The sequence below is a fragment of the Heterocephalus glaber genome, unplaced genomic scaffold (assembly GCF_053883595.1).
Source record: "Heterocephalus glaber isolate CG9 unplaced genomic scaffold, H.glaber_assembly_v1.0 deba00001610, whole genome shotgun sequence".
NCBI classification, from domain to species: Eukaryota; Metazoa; Chordata; class Mammalia; order Rodentia; family Bathyergidae; genus Heterocephalus; species Heterocephalus glaber.
This window is the reverse complement of record NW_028258381.1, coordinates 2,544,861-2,561,463: the sequence shown is the minus strand read 5'-3', so window position 1 is coordinate 2,561,463 and position 16,603 is coordinate 2,544,861. Positions and strand designations below refer to the sequence as shown.

At 42.3% G+C, this 16,603-nt stretch overlaps 1 protein-coding gene across 1 annotated transcript in view; it reads right to left on the bottom strand.

Annotated features, from left to right (window-relative positions):
• The window catches only part of Lrrc1 (leucine rich repeat containing 1), a 127,078-nt gene that overhangs the window by 16,084 nt on the left and 94,391 nt on the right, over window positions 1–16,603 (bottom strand). Inside the window, exons 5-10 of the mRNA XM_004868824.3 lie at window positions 10,428–10,484; window positions 10,183–10,246; window positions 9,716–9,790; window positions 7,289–7,433; window positions 4,949–5,067; window positions 3,392–3,475 (exon numbers count right to left, since the gene is read on the bottom strand). Coding sequence (XP_004868881.1) covers window positions 3,392–3,475; window positions 4,949–5,067; window positions 7,289–7,433; window positions 9,716–9,790; window positions 10,183–10,246; window positions 10,428–10,484 — 544 coding nt within the window. The remainder of the gene's footprint in view (window positions 1–3,391; window positions 3,476–4,948; window positions 5,068–7,288; window positions 7,434–9,715; window positions 9,791–10,182; window positions 10,247–10,427; window positions 10,485–16,603) is intronic.

The following is a 16,603-nucleotide window of genomic DNA, read 5'->3' as shown; positions in this document are numbered from 1 at the left end:
ATATTATGAATTACTGCCTTCACTCATCATACCCATGACCACACATATACCAACTTGCTGTCTCCCCGTCAAGTTATACTATTCCACAGTCCTTCCTCCTAACTCTTTCCTGCACCGACTGTCTGAGTTTCTGAGGGGATCACCCTTTCTCAGAAGCATACATACTGAAGCAAGAAGACGAGAAATAAAAGATACAAATAGGTGGCTTGAGAAAGCAGAAGCATGCCACAGGTAGCAAATAAAGCAAATCCAGCATGTCTGCTAGAGACAGTCATGCCAACAAACCACAACTGAGTGAAGACAGATGAAGTACCTAATGATGCCTTTCAGGGTCTCTCAGTAACTTAAAATGTAATTCACAGAAAACCATTCTTTTGAGAGAAAATAATCTAAATACATCTGAAAAACACATGACAATGTAAGATTTCAGGCCATGCAGTCATTAAAAAAAATTTTAAAGTAAATGTCCAATATTTTACAATGAAAAACACACAAAGGTATCAGCCAATTTGAATCTCCATGCATTTAAGAAGCAAAATAAAAGTTAAAGATGCAACTGTGGTCTGAACAATACTTACAAGATAACAAGTTTACCTGACTTTTCTAAATTTCCAAGCAGCTAACAATTAAGAAAACAAGAGACATTCATTGATTTACAAATGTTTACCACAAACAACGTCACAAAGAACAAACAGAATTTATTACTGTGACCCACATAGTACGAATATTTTCCCCTGGATTATTTGGGAAAAACAGACGCAAGTAAATGCTGCTACAGACTAAGAAGCTGTGCCAGAAAACTGACAATACACAACACCATCAAAGTTTAAAAAAAGAAAAACAAAAAATTAGGAAGAGCCACATCACATTCCAAACCAACAGCAATTAATATAACTATGGATTTTGGCACATAAATTGAATTGGTCAGAATTTCAGTTTGTATATGCCATGTGTGCAATTTAATTGTTCAAGAGAAAGAAAAAAATTGTGGAAAGAAAAGAACACAACCAAGAAAATGCAGGACTTGATCAAACAGTATCAAACATGAAGTCAGAAACAGCACATGTGTACGTGGACACACACACACACATCACAGGGCCCAGGATGCTCACTGCATAGACTTCTCCCTGGACCATGCCGCCCAGGCCAATGCAACAGGATGTGAGGCCAGGAGACCGACGCACAGTGGCCTGCCTGCTGGGCTTGACTGCCAGTCTCAAACACTGGAACCGTTTCTGCCAGGCCACCACCTGGGACCCCAGCAGAGCTGCAGCTAGGCTCAGAGTGCTTCCTACTCCCGGGAGTTGCATGTGAGGATGGAAAGTGTGCCAGAAGACACCAGTTCCAAAACATGGACCATTCTCTGGTGTATCAGGTGACTAAACAAAAATGTACAGACTTTATAAAACTCGAGATGCCAGAATACTAATCTCAGTTTCCCAGAAAATGGACAAAATCTGATAGCTAAAATGCTTTAAAACCAGAAATATTCTTACACTATCTTCAGGTTTCTCATCATGAAAAGTTGTGCTAGTAAATTGAAACTGACACATGACACATACTGTGTATAGCCCTCCAATCAGAAACACTTAGAGTGTGAGTTTTGTTTGCTTAAAATGAAAAGAGGCCGCATGCTGAAATGCTGGTTTTCTGAAGTTTCTCTCTAGAATGTGTGCCTAGGAAAGAGAGAGGCCAAGGGAGGTCCAGAAAAGCTGGGCAGTGGTGAAACTCACTTAAAAGTACTCTCCTTAGCATCTGCCCTAAAAATATTCCTAAACTGTATTAATTTTCTAAAATGTCCAAACTAAAGGTAATTTGACCTTTATTAAATCAAGGAATTTCCCTACCTCAAGGTCATACAGATGAAAGGCTGGGCTGAATCTGAATGACCTGAGTTGCCTGTTTTTACTGCTGACTGCAAGGCTCGCCCCTGTACCCTGGTTCTACCAACTCTCTATGTGAGCCCTCAGAGTTCACTGGCCTGCAAAATGAGGAAACCATCATGACCTCAAAGCTACTCTCAGGATCCAGTGAATTAACACACTTAACCAGGGACTTGCACACACTAGTATCATGTGTGGCATTGAGAAAGTAATTCATCTTTCCTAATTCTGTGTGTGTGTTACGTGCTCAATCATTTTCTGTCTACAACCACTACTCACCAAGAGCAAAATTAATGCTCAGAGTATCAGCTGTGCTTGGTTGATTGCTTAGACTGAAACCAAAATGTTTTGATTAGCAGAATCTTCTTGTGTCCCAATTTAGCTGAGATGCAGACTTAAGTCTTCTGCTGGAGAGTTTTATTCAGATGCCAGTGCTCATATTAAAGATGTATCAGAGTACACATGTGCCACATTTATAATCAATATACCCCTGCCTCCATTCAGGAATGCTGCCCATCTCACCCAGAAGGCTGGGCACTGTGGGCAGAATACCAAGACAAGAAAAGGGGAGAGGAAGCCAGGTCGAGAAAAGAAAAAGAGGAAGCCATTCTGAGAAAAGAATGACCCTCAAATTCTGGCTGGTTGGATGGTAGCTTTGAAATTATTCCAAGAAAGATGCTAGAAAGGGTTAAAACAGAGAAACAGGAAGGAACCTGCACCTGACCAGAGATCATGTCATACAAAGAAATAAACTTGTTATCTGAGGACCAGCAAAGGGAAAGCTTCAGCAGGAGCTCACTCGATGGGGAGGGGCAAGTGGCTTATACTTAGTTCCAGGCTATACTGCTAGTGAGAAAGGGAGCATTCCTGGTTCTGTGTGAAGTAAACCTTCTTCTTCAGGAAAGCCTCAGACATCTGGCTTGGTCGCCTCCTCAGCCAGCACCCCCACCTCCCTCAGCAGAATGGAAACCCTCCAGGTCTCTACAGCTACTCTCTACAAAGGGGCTTCTTTGCTTCCTCTCCTCTTGGAGCTGGCTGCAGCCATCCCAGGAAGCCCTTGTGAAGAGTTCATTCCCTCTCATCCCAGACAGAAACCCATCCAAGGTAAATCTCTGCCCAGAGAAAGGGATCCATTAACATCCATTTTTATAATCCCAATGACTTAGGGGACAGAGTTTTATTTCACTTTAAATTCAACAGTCAAACCCAAAGTCATCCACTTCCTCTGCCAAACTTCCAATTTACCCACTTCAGTCAATAGTGTCACCATTCTCTATACAGCAAGCCCCAAATATGGACCCATCTCTTCACTTAAAATCCTATAATTCCCCTTTCCCAACTCTTAATGTTACTCATGACCATTCTTTCATATCATTCCTCCAACTAGCTTTATACTCATACCTTCAAAGTGTAAGCCTTTTAAACATTAAAGTTATCTTTGATATTGTTGATCCATATATCATTAATTCTTTGTAGTTACTGTCATGTGATTCTCTAAAAGTACATACCTCTTTTGGTAAAGACACTAATTTATTTCTGTCTGCATTCAAGTTGCTCAACTTCTTAAGTTTTCCAACGCTCTTAGGTAACGTCTGTTAAAATAACATTTATATTATTAATTTATCACATATTTTTGTCATGGGTTCTAGCAAAAGAGATATGTTCAAGGACTTAAAGAAAATTCAGCAAGAGATGCAAAGTTCTGCCTGAACATCAGATATCTGTAATGACTACCTGGGGGAAACAATTAAATATTCTGCATTTTCCTTAATGTGATTCTATGTTTGACAGACATGAAGTTAGAGGCAGAGACTAGAAGCCGGGATGCACCTAGTGAAGAGGGGGTGGATGTTCTTCACCTCCAGTAAGTGATTCGTCCCTTCCCTCACTTCAAGAGCACACTAGGACAATGGCCTCAGCAAATGCAGAAATGGGGAACCAGCACCATGAGCCTGGTGCCTGAGGCTGGGGCAAAGAGGGTACTGCGTGGTGGGAGAAAGGAAGGCGCACTGGCCTGGTGTAGAAAGCACAGCCTGCAGGAAGCAGGATGGCCTGCATGGGGCTCCGGCATGGCAATGGGGGGGGGTGTTAAATCATCATTCTGATAACTATTCTGAACCTAAAATCACAACCAGGACAGCAGAAGCCTGTACCATCCACTGCCCCGAGTAGGATGGCCATTTAGAGAACCCAAGTAAGGATATGGCTGGATTCCCCCACCAAGTTTGGACACCCATTCCTCTCCTGCTGTCTTTATTTGCTCTTTTCACCTAAAGAGCACTATTTACCCTGCTTAAGTAGAAAAGGGAAGAGAGAAGGAAAAAAAAGGAAGAAAGGCAGAGTAAAAAGAATAGTAACAAATGAAAAGGAAGAAAAGAGAAAATAAAGAGAACACAGAGTATTTTCCTCTTAAAAGGAGAGTCCTTACCTAGGAAAGCATACTGAAAAACAGAGAGTAGCTCTGAGACAACTGCAAGAGGGAAAGGAGAAGATAAGTGACCACAGAGAGATGGATGAAGCAGGGGAGGTGGCAAGGCGAGAAGACAGACTGGATCTGCTGTTTACCAGCTAAGCCACCTGGTAGGATGCATGCACTGCCTTTCCCTCCTGGGGAGGGCATCCCTGAAGCCACCTGTGCCCACCCTGTGTCCAGGACAGAAGGGCAGTAGCCTCGACTAAAGCTCATCAGACTCCTGTAGCCCCTCCTGAAACATGTCCCAGCCCCAAATCCCACCTCACTGCTAGTGGCCCACCATCTTTCTTCTCGTGCTCTTCTGTGACTGGGGGACAGGGGAGAGGAGCAAAGGAGTCATGTCTTTGTGGGCAGCCTCTGGACACCCTGGCAGAGGCATGAGCACATCCAGGCACAGTGGCTTCCAGCCACACTTTCTGGGATCTCTGGGAGGGGTCAGCACGATGAGGACACGTCCCTCTACGTGCTTATGCAGGCTTAAGTTGATCTCTGCGATGCAATGTAAGGAAATTTACCTTTAGCCCACTCACACTTCCAGTAAGGAGAATCTGGAGTCAGTAAGTTCCCCCCATAGTGTGTAAACGGCACTCACCAGGAGCCGATTCTCTGTGAGAACTAGCTCTGTGAGGTTCTCACAGTCCCCAAGAGCTTCAGGCAAGTGTGTGAGTCTGTTCTGATCCACCTTCAAGATAGACAGCTTCTTCAGTTTTCCTGCAAAGGCATTATTGAAGCTCATTAGATGCAATTGTTTTCCTAATCACCATTTGGTATTTCCTATCTGCTGTCCTTTTTTTTGCTGTAAATGATTGCTTATTTTCCCTCATCCAGCTTTTCCCATTATGCTACACCTCTTTCATTTAGAGTGCTAAAGGTTAAGAATTAAAATAATTTGCTCAGAACATCAAAATATCAGCAATTAGAAACAAATTTTATACAACATTACCTAAAAATACCGTATCAACGCCAGAAAATGTCAAGAACAAACAGCTGGCCCTTGATGTATCTTATGCGTGGGCGCTACTGATGTATGTTTAAAGGCCGGAGCTGTCGTACATATGGAAGGACCTTCATCTCTCACCAAGATTCATGCCAGGTGTAGTTTATAAATCACCTCTGGTGACGATGACTCAGTAAAGATCCTGCCGGGGGTATACTGCAGAACGAGGCTGAACAGCTGAGAAGCCTTAGAAAGGACTTGACTTACAGCTCATGCCCATGGGCCACAAAAAGATGAGTCTGACTGTAGCCTCCCCAGCATTCCCATCAAGAGGAGGGAAACAAACTCACTGGGATTCTCGAGTTCAGCCACAAGTCAGGAACTGTACCTCTGCGGCCTCTGGGGCTCCTGATCACTGACTGAGAGCTGCAGGCAGGACACTTTCCCCATCAGAAAGTAGTCTCTGCACAAACAGACACGGGGCTGGACAATGGGATGCGATAAAAGGAGTATAAACTCTTTATTTAGCAGCATCAACAACTATGAAGACAGGCCCTGGAAGGACTCCACCCACCATCACTATGAGTAGACACAAGTCTGTGCTGGGTATACCTCACCTTCACAGAGGAGGCTCCTCATCAGGCAGTCCTGCGGCTGCCCTATGAACACTTCCTCCAGTGACAGGGTTCTCCTTCCTCCACTAAGTAGCCCACAGAAACCTGTCACCAACATCTTTGTTTTTGAAGGCTCTTTCTTAAATGAGGCTGAGATTCACAATCCTTTCATTTTTCCCATTTGAACTAGAAGATGTAATAAATCTACAGACAAACATATGAAGTCAGCCAGCTTATTTATACCTGGCTACTTCTTTCTCTTCCAAACATCAAAACATGGGAAGTTTCTACAGCTGCTTTCAGATGCCATACATGATTCTTAGTGAACATTTCTACACAGAGGCAAAATCCCTGTCAATTTTCCAACCAGCTTTGATGAAAACCCAACGGGACATCTGCATTCCTACCGCACTGTGATTAGCAGTTACCATTTTCATTCTGACCTGAATACAAGACAGGAAGCTGTCCCGGGTCACACAGCTTCTCCAGCTACTGTGACTCTTTCACAAACCTCCTCTAATGAGTAAAAGTTAAAGGTACAATCCTATGACAACTCAATGGTTAAGTTTAGTTTCTTATAGTTCTAAGGGGTTGTGGTGTAGCAAAGCAATCTCTTCATATCTTGTTTGTGTTCAATTTCTCACACTGGACTGAGTTGCTTTATAGAAAAAGAAATGTATCAGCTGATTATTTTTAAAGAAAATTGCATGGAATGGTTAAGATAGTCCTCACTGTATTAGAAAAGACCTCAGTTACACCATTCCTCTTTTAGGAGTACCTTCCTTAGGTCATGCAATAAGGTGTAAGCTATTTTCTCATTAACTATTTAGGATGCTGAATTAGAAATGTCTTAGTGATCATTCATATTCTTTAAACACTTTCCATTATTTAGGCTAATCCCTATAAAAGTCACTGAGACAAGATGTGAATAAAGTACATACTTTATTGTATCAGTACTTAAAAGTGACAATATTTGTGATTGCTAACAAATCAGGATGTCAAACCACTTGTATAACGGGAAACCTGAACTGTATTAAATATTCTTTACTTTCCATCTTTAAAAACAAGGCACAAGCCAGGTATAATGGTGTACCTCCACTCTGGGAGGCAGAAGCAGGAGAACCGAAAGTTCAAGTTCCACCCAGGCAACCTAGCAAGACTCAGTCTCAAAATAAAAATGAGAAGGGCTGAGGATGTAGCTCAGTGTGAAGGCCCTGAGTTCAATCCCCAGAAGGAAAAAAAAACCTTCAATAACAACAAGGAGACTTTAAGAAGCCATATTCTCAAGACCTAAGAATAGTGACCAAAAGGCCAGAGAGAGCTCAAGGGCCCAAGACAAAAGCAGGCAGCCCTGTAGAAGTTTGTTCCTTCCAGTACTCACCGATGCCATCTGGAATTGTTTCCAGTAAGTTCTGGGAGATTACTAAATCTGTTAATGAAGTCAGGCCACTGATTTCTTCAGGAAGTCTTTCCAACCTATTTTCAGAGACATCTAAGCACAGCAAGTTCTTCAGATTTCCTATTTCCTACATCGGGGCACAGAAAGAGAAACTCAGGCTTACACTGGTCATAGGAACTTGCTACCACGCCTTTTCACAATTAAATCCCAAATTCCTAAAGGTTCCTAACATACACCCAAATGGGAAGGCAGAGTCAACTACCAGACCCCTTTCCAAAGAAAATGAGAAGCTACACAATCGCAGACTTAGAGCTGGAAGGGACACCACACCTGCCACCTCAAAACAGGCAAGGAACTGCTCTCACATGATACACAAGGAGACTACCACCAAGAGAGAACAAAGTGCAAAGTCACACACTCAAAGAAAAATAATAAGGAGACTAGAATCAAGTTCTCCATGTCAGAATTAATCACTAGTAAGCAGCTTACAGCTCTGGGTGGCCCTGGGATTTTCTCTGATTAGAAACTATCCACTTGTTAACAAACATCAAAGCAATTGCTCCCCAGCAAAACCAGAACATACAGATCCATCGATATCTTTTAACATCAAGAGAAAAGAGCACAGTGGTTTCACAAAAACAGTCCATTCGGGACTGGGAAAGCTCTTCAGTGAGTCTACCATTCCACCCAAGGTTTACCTTACCTCCCACTTCCAATAGCTACTTTCTCTCTCCTAAGTGCTAGCACTTTTCCTATTTCCCTGTATCAAATTCCTGATCTCACTGGCCTCTTCCCTTGACTGTTAGCTCTGCCTCTCAGAAGCCAGTTCTGGCTTTCCTTTCTACATCTGTTGTACAAACTGTGCTTCTTCCTTGCCTTCCTGGAAACACAGCTGGTCTGGTCATATAATCATACCACCCCTTTACCCAGGAAACAGCTAGGGTTCCCTGATGCCTGCAGAAGCAGCAATTCCTCAAGTGACATTTCATCCAGTCCCAGTCACTCTTTCAGATTTCCTGCCAAATTATATGCTCCATCACCCTGCCCCTGTATTCCCTGTCTTCAGAAAACCAGACTACATTTCTACTAATTTCTGGCCAGTCCTCTGAGATTGTCCCACTTTTCATCAAATTCCTTTTAACATTGTGTTTATATCCTTTTCTTCCCACCACCAATGAAGACGAGGAAATAATTCTGAATGAGACTTTACGTTATCTTTAGTCCTGGCTTAATAAAAATTTATACTATAGGGGTAAATGAGATTTTTAAATAATCATTACGTCAGTCCGTATGTATACTCTGTTCCTTGCAAGGCCTGTAGCTGATGTTTTCCTATTCTCCTGACAACTCCATGTTACTTCACCCCATCCTTTGTCTCTGAAGGAACCAGCCTTCTCTCAATCAGGAGTTCCCATGTATTTCCTACAGAAATATAAATAAGAGCCAAACTCTGCCCACAACAGTTGCTCATTCATTTCCCTTTCCCAAAGATCTCAGAGACAGACTAATTCATTTCTCAGTCCTGTTAGTCCCTAGTGACATCACAGTAACTTCAATGTGTAATATGACAACTGAAATTTTACTTCAGTGCTTCCTTGGATTTGAGCTGCATTCCCTGCCCAAAGCACATGGTCCCATCACGCCCGGAGCCACAGCCAAGCAGGGTAGCATTCGAGCTACTTTAAAATACAAGCACTGATATCATGAAATGTGTATTCTTGCTGTAAAGAACTGGCAACACACACCAAAGAATAAAGTTCAGTAACAGTTGGAGAACAGCAATGCCCATTGTGCTTTAGATTTTTTGGTGGCTCGGTCAGAAAGGGGCCTGCTTGCTGGGCCCCACTCAGGAGCTGGCTGACTGCTCAGGAGTCTGTCCCAGGTCTCACTGTGTTTGGAACATGGCTGTCATACTTGGCAACCATAGGAAAAGCATGAACACCATATTGGCCAACTATATTTGGAAGAAATATGAAGTAAAAGCTTTAGTATTGCTTTTACAACAAATACTACAAGGCAAACCACAGTCAAAATTATCCCAAAGCATTTAACACATCACAGAGAGTAGCAGAAATGTATGCTGCCTCAATTGCAGGTCCTGATTTGCAGGGTACTTTATAAATCTGCTGGGCTTGGAGTAAGTTATTTGAGCAGCAAGGATGAAATAAAATATGGGCTTCACAAACTAAAAGATATATTTACTACCTTTAGAAATGGTGGGTTGAAGTTTTCAATTTCCTTATAGCAATGCAGAATGACAAAAACTGAATACATTTTTCCAAATGTGCATTTTAATTAATGTTTTTGGCTTTTGACATCCTTCTTTTAAAAACTCCATGCAGAAGCAAGGAGTACACATGGTTTATTGTTGTTCTGTTTTGGGGGAGAGACTGTGAAACCTGTACTTACCTGAGGTAATTCTGATAGCTGATTTCCATCCAACCAGAGATCTTTTAGATGTAAGAGAGCTCCGATTGATTTAGGCTGAAATAAACATGCAAAAGTAACACTGTGGCAACCAAAATACAATTCTGTCTTCCAGAAGGAAAAAAGGAATCCTAAATCATCGTCATATAATAACTGGGTACCATATGGATACTTGTTATTTCTCTAAGATTAAGATCCTCCCCCTTTCCTAAAAGTGCCCTCAACTTTTCCCAAGAATGCCAGCTGCTTCCACTTACAATCTCTAGTCCTCACCCTCCCCACACCCAAATCATAATCCTGAACCTCCCAGAACAGAAGCCCATCCTCCAGTGTTCCCATGCTGGATCTTCAGCTGTACTGCCTTTATAAGCAAACCTGCAGAGCTCCCAAAATATGATGGGATCATAACTAAGGACAAAGATAAAGTCAAATCTCTGATACAGACTTACCAAATTATATATATCATTGTTTCCTAAATCAAGTTCTTCTAGTCTCTGCAGCTGGGTAAGAGAGCTATTTAAAAAAACAAAACAAATGCTTAGACATGCTGAGCAATGTAGTAGTCCTCACTTGGACTAGTTTTCAAAAGGAGGATTCATCTGGATCTATGGCAATAAATACTGCATGGGAAGGACTAGAATCTTCTAGGACACAGAATCTTCTGTTGGCATTAAAAAAATACTTAAAGACTCACTCAGGAAGATATGTAAGAAGGTTCTCTCTCAGTTCCAGTGATGCCAGGTTATAAAGACTAGAAACAAACAGAAGAAAAAAGTATAAGGGAAATTCCTGAGATTCTTCCTACTCCCCCTCCACCATACACACACTCAAAAGTAGCAACTCTTAATTAGTGAAAGCTTGTATGTCACTTCCCAGGGCAAAAATAACTACCACCGCCCCCACCCACCCACATCAAACCAACATGATCCTACCTCCCAGGTTCTAGTATTAAGATATTAATAAAAGCACTGTCATGACTGCAAGACACCCTCCTCAAATACCCTGCACATTTTCTAAGTGAAAATAACTCACTAGCCATTAAACAATAACCACTCCCTAGAGCAAGACAGAAGCTGAATATGAGCTTCTCGACTTTAGAATGCTGAAAATGTGTTGCTATAAAAACAGTCCCGCCTTTCACCTTGAGAGTTCGGAGCACTTGTTCCCAATGTCAGTGAGACACCAGCCCTGTTTTAAAGTAGCGGGCGTCTCACCCAAAGTGTCCAAGTGCTCTACTGAAGGCCTGAGAGTCCCAGAGCAAGCTGCAGCACTAAGGAAATAGCTAAGTGCGGCTGGGACACTACCAACACACTGTGCACTGCACCTGGAACCCAGGCCTTGGTGAATGCCAGCCTGATGATGTTGCTTTTACCCTTATTACGTTCTGGAATGGTGCTGTGTGCAGCAGATCCCCCTGCCTCTTGGGCACAGCCCAGTCTATTACAAGTACAATGAAATGAGACAGATGTTCTCCTAGACACTGATTATCTGGGTGAAATCCCAACAGGCAGACACACCACTGTGTCACCAGAGAAACCCCTGTACACCCGAGTTATGTCAGCACTGCACAATATACAGCTTCGGAGAAATGACTCCTCCATCACCTCCACACCCACCTCAGCTTCACACCAACTCAAACTCACGTTGGCTAATATCACCATAGCAACATCTAGATTTGGAGGAATTTTATTTCTGAGCACACAGAAGTAGTCAGATATTATCCCAACACTCTAATCTGCCTTAATCCTCTATTCTCCCTCCTTTCAGCAGAAAAGCTGGAGTCACGTGTACCAACAAAGCTGGTTTTATAACACTGGGAAATGTACATTTGATTTAAGTGAACAATCCATGTATAGGTTTAAAAATTGTTTGCCAGAAAACAATACTATGGAGTACACAAACTCTGCACCTCCTCTAATTTTGGAAAACTAAATAGTTTTCACCATTAAAACCAGAGGAAACAAATAAAACTCTTTCACTATATATATTTTTAAATCCCTGCTGATAAGAATTATGAATTTAATACCAACACTTTTCAAATCAAATGGAAGTGACTAGGAGGTTGCAGCCAGAGAGGTATGCTTTTTCCCAACAAGCGTCTTTGTGGAAGAAACAAGAGGAGGAGCCAGAGAAGTGCATTAAGACCTCCTTCTAAGAGCAACCTGTGAGGATGATGATAAAAGAAAACGTCTTAGAACAAAGGGTTTTGTTACAATTTTAAATGTTCAAGTGATCCCTATGAGTTTTATGGGGAAGTGGTAAACTGTTGGATATTTTCATTGGGTAGTTTCACATTTGGATTTTTTAAATGGGGGTAGGAGTGTCATTTTTTATCTATTCAACTTTCATGACCTTAACACCTATTCTGACAAGCTAAGGACATCTGCTGATAAAAGGAGGCTCAAAAGTTTTACTTGTTGGGCATCCCACAAGTGTCTGAAAAGTGTTTCATGCAGCCTGCCACCTGTGTTGTAGCAAACCTCTGAGGCATCCTTGGTCTGATCATCTGCCCCCTGAGACCCAGGAGGGCACATGTCCCACCTCCTCGCACCTGACCAGCGACACCCAGCACTCAGAGGACACAATGAGGCCCTGAGTCCCCCGAGGAGGAGGAGGAGGAAGAAAGCCAGCTCAGATCTGGCTGCCACCTCAACTCCAACCCAGCCTGCACTGCCTGGGGCTGAGAGGGCTCTCCCTACCCTGGATCTCTCCAAGTTCAACTTTAAAAGCACCTTTGAGTACATAATGTCTGACTTCAACCACACCGAAGGACGCTGGGATTCTCACCATTTTATGTTATCTAGGAAATATGATACACATTTAAAAATTATCTTTGAATGTTGTCTTCAAGGTAAAAGGCACAACCATAGTTACTCTAAGGAACCCGAGCAAAGATTGTGCAAAAATGCCAACAGATTTGTGGTACAGTTCCTACCCTTATCATGCTAATACCCCAAAATAAGTAAAAAGGTTAATAAGTAAAAAGGTTCTGGTTACAAAACCTCTTAGTTTATTGTTTTTGGAGAGTGGAAAAATACATTCAACAACAAATGTGATTTATTTTATTTATTTATTTTTTAAACATTGTCTCACTCTGTTGCCCAGGTTGGCCTTGAACCCTTAGGCACAAGCAATCCTCCTGCCTTAGCCTCCCAAGTAGCTGAGACTACTGGCATATGAGACTACATTCAGCAGAAACAAAAAGTGTCATATTATTGTATTCTTAACAAAATTAAACACTAACTTAAGAAATCAAAACAGCCCTACTTCGTTAATATTTCCCTGCTATTTTAAACTACTTAAAATAAAGAAACTTGGACCATCAGGCTGTACACCATCAGGCTGTACAGACTCCTGACACAAGCCAGCATCTGATGAGCTCTATTTGCCTGGCTGTGGCAAAGCAGCCCTGCATACAGTGACGGCCCCTACAGTGCAGCTATCTGTTATGGCTCTTAGGGCTCAATATCCTTGCCCTTCAAGTCAGCAGAGGCCATTTTTAACCTCCCTCCCTTGAGACAGCCCTTATTCCTAGCTCATCGGGGACCTTGCAAGTCCGTGTGCTGGAAGAGTATTCCTACTCACAACAGTCGTCCCCACAGCAAAACCCTCTTCAGAAGCCAAGCCTGACAGAAGGTGTGCGGCTGGCTCTGCCCATCTCTGAAGCTCACCACGCACTGTTCAAACTTGGCAAGCCATACGAGAAGAACTAGTAAGCAATGCAACAGCTTCGACTGCAGACTGTCACCTGCTACATGACACCTCAGAGCATCGTCTGGACCTGTTGTCATTCCCAGGTTGTGGCACCACAGACAGATTCTGGGATGAAACTGGCTCTGGCTCTCATGGGCAGCTTGCCCTGGGCAGGCCTAGAGCAATGTGCAGGACCCCAGCTGCCCACCTGAGAGCGAGATTCTCCAGACTGCTATAGTGCCAGCTGACATGACAAGGATCTGTGTAACTGCATAGTGGGACAGGGACATTAACGTGAAAATAGATAGCCATTTTCCTGTCTTTCAGAATATGGTATCTTCCATCAAGACTTCGGGACACTGTCTGTCTCCATCAAGGTAACCTATTCAATCCAATCGAAACATGTGCACCCCTTACAGCGCTAACAAAGAATGGGCACTAAGGAGTGTCAGGGAGGCAGGATTTTAACCTAATTCTGGGCATTTCGGAGCCCAAGTTCTTTATCACTAGGTGCTGGAACAACGAGACCTAAACTCCACATGTATTTATCTGCTACTCCACTTAATACTTTTACAAACATGATAAAAATAAACTAAGATACTGAAGATGCAATGTGAAAATCACTAGTTTTTAACAGCCCTATTACTAGTAATGATAATGGCAATTTACTATATGACAAGTATTGCTAGAATTGATTTATAAGAATTAACTTTATGGATGAGAAAAGTAAAGCACATATAGGAACTTGAACAAGGTGTCTCACAACTGGTTCAGTAGAAAAGCCAGGACTTACTGGGGGATCCGCACTTTCAACCACTGTGTCCTGCTTCTAATTTTTGAGCTGGTAAGTCAACTTTATGAACTGGTAATACATACATATCTGTATCTGCATCTATCCACTGAATTTCAATAAAACTTTTCCTTCTACTTTGTACCCACCAATCTAGCTTCCCACCACCAAGACTTTTTAAATAATATCTTATGTATTCATCTAGAATTTTCTTTTATGCAGACAAGCAGATATGGACATTTATCATTTTTTCACTATAAACATGACATCAAATAACAGATTTTTATTTCATTTCTTATCTGATACATGCCAGTATTTTTTTACAGTTGTACAGTATCTCATTTCACACCTTAATTTTTTTAACCAGTCCCCTGTGAGCAGACAGTTCACCCCTTAATTTCAATGTCTGACAAATGCATTCTTGCTAGAATGACCTCATCCTCCCCTAACAAAAAGTATGGCTGGCCGCCCTCCCTGCGGCCCCCAGCACCTCTGCAGGGGGAGGTGGCACCTGGAAAGCCCATTTGGGTAAAAGGGCATGAAGTGTGCCTCAGTCTGAGCTCCCTCAGCATTTTGCTGGGTCTTCAATGGCAGGGATGAAAGATACACTCTCCAAACCAGAATGTGGCCAACTGTATTTTCAGCAATCTATTTCAGGGACTGGATGTTCTCTACTATGTTTTAAAACCTCTTTTAAATTCACTTCGATCTTCTCCCCTCCTCATTTTGGTGACTAAAATCATTAAAAAAATGAAGAGTAAACTAAATTAAGATAGATCAGGCAAAAAGCAGTTCACAGCAAGATCACTAAAATACAAAGTCTACAAACATTTATGGCAACAAGAGTTGGTCAGGGAAAAGAAGAGCTGTGTATACATTCATGGCACTTCTCTTGTTCTTTTAACACCAAATCGGTATTTAAGAAATCTCTGGCTACTGATTTCCTTACGGTAGCTTTGCTCTGGAAAACTTGTTTTTAATTTTGTGCTTTTGTTTCTGAAACAAATATTTTATAGTGATTCCCAGGCCTCAAAAAAAAAAGAGAGCATCGGATTTAGGCAGTTTCAAAAAGATTTTCTCCTCTTGGCACTCCAACACAACACGAGAGACCAGCCGGACACTAGGCCTGGGGGTCACTTGATTGAAGCCCACACAAATTAAGTCACTGTTCCCAAGGGCAACAGACACAAAATCAGATCCACTCATTCCAGTTCAATCTGCCAGAGAAGCGGAGGCTACTTGCTTGCTCTCTTGCTAGCAGCACACTGTCGTAAATGAATGGAGAGCCCCACAAGGTAGAGACAGAGCAGCCCACTCCCATCCAGGCTCCCAGGTCCTCAGGAGGCACCAGCAGTTCCCACAGGGCTTCACATCCTCCACCATTCACTCCCACTCTGTGTCACCTGCGCACACTGAAGACTGGTATGCATCCTGCCTGATCCCCAGGTACAACTGACTACACAAAATGACCCAGCACACAACATAAAGTTACATTACAGAATATGTGCAGGAAGAATAACTCAGTCAGTTCCCTAGATACAGCACCATCCCTCAGCACTACCCAGCTTCACACAGTACACAAGCAGTATATAAACATCACCACTATCTAACTCCAGAAATTTTTCATCACCCCCAAAAGAATGTTCATACTCATCAGAAGTCATTCTCCATCCTCTCCCTGCTCCATTCATCAGCCTCTAACAACCACTCATCTATTTTTTGTCTCTATAGATTGTACTATACTAGACATTTTCTGTAAATGTATCAGACGTGTGACACTTAGTGTCTGGCTTTTTTTACTTAACATGCTTTCAAGGTCCATCCATATTTTTAGCAGACAGGAGTACATTATCCTTTTATGGCTAAATAAGATTTAAAATTTTTACTTTATCTCTTCACCCACTGATAAAATTTGAGCTCTTCCTACCTTTTACCAATGTGAATAATGCTGCTATGAACACTAATGAACAAGTTTTTGTATGAACCTGTGTTTTCAGTTCTTTGGGGTATACATAACTAGGAGTGGAATTGCTGGATCATGTGGCAGCTAAATTCATCTTTTTGAGGGAAGACCTGCCCACACTGCAATGAGCTGTACCATCTTACACTCCCACCAGCAACATATGAGGGCTTCGATTTCTCCAAATCCTCATTTACCTTTTTGATCACAATCATCCTAGTGTGAACAGAGTGGTGTCCCGTGTGGTTCTGATTTGCAGTTTTGTTGACTATTCACATGCAGCATCTTCTCATATGCTTACTGGCCATCTGCATAGCTTCTGCAGAAGCCTAGTTTCCTCTTCAGAGAACACACAAATCCCTCGCCCATTTTCAGCTGGATTGTCTTTTTAGGGCTGGGGATTTAGCTCAGTGGTGCTGTCGTCTGC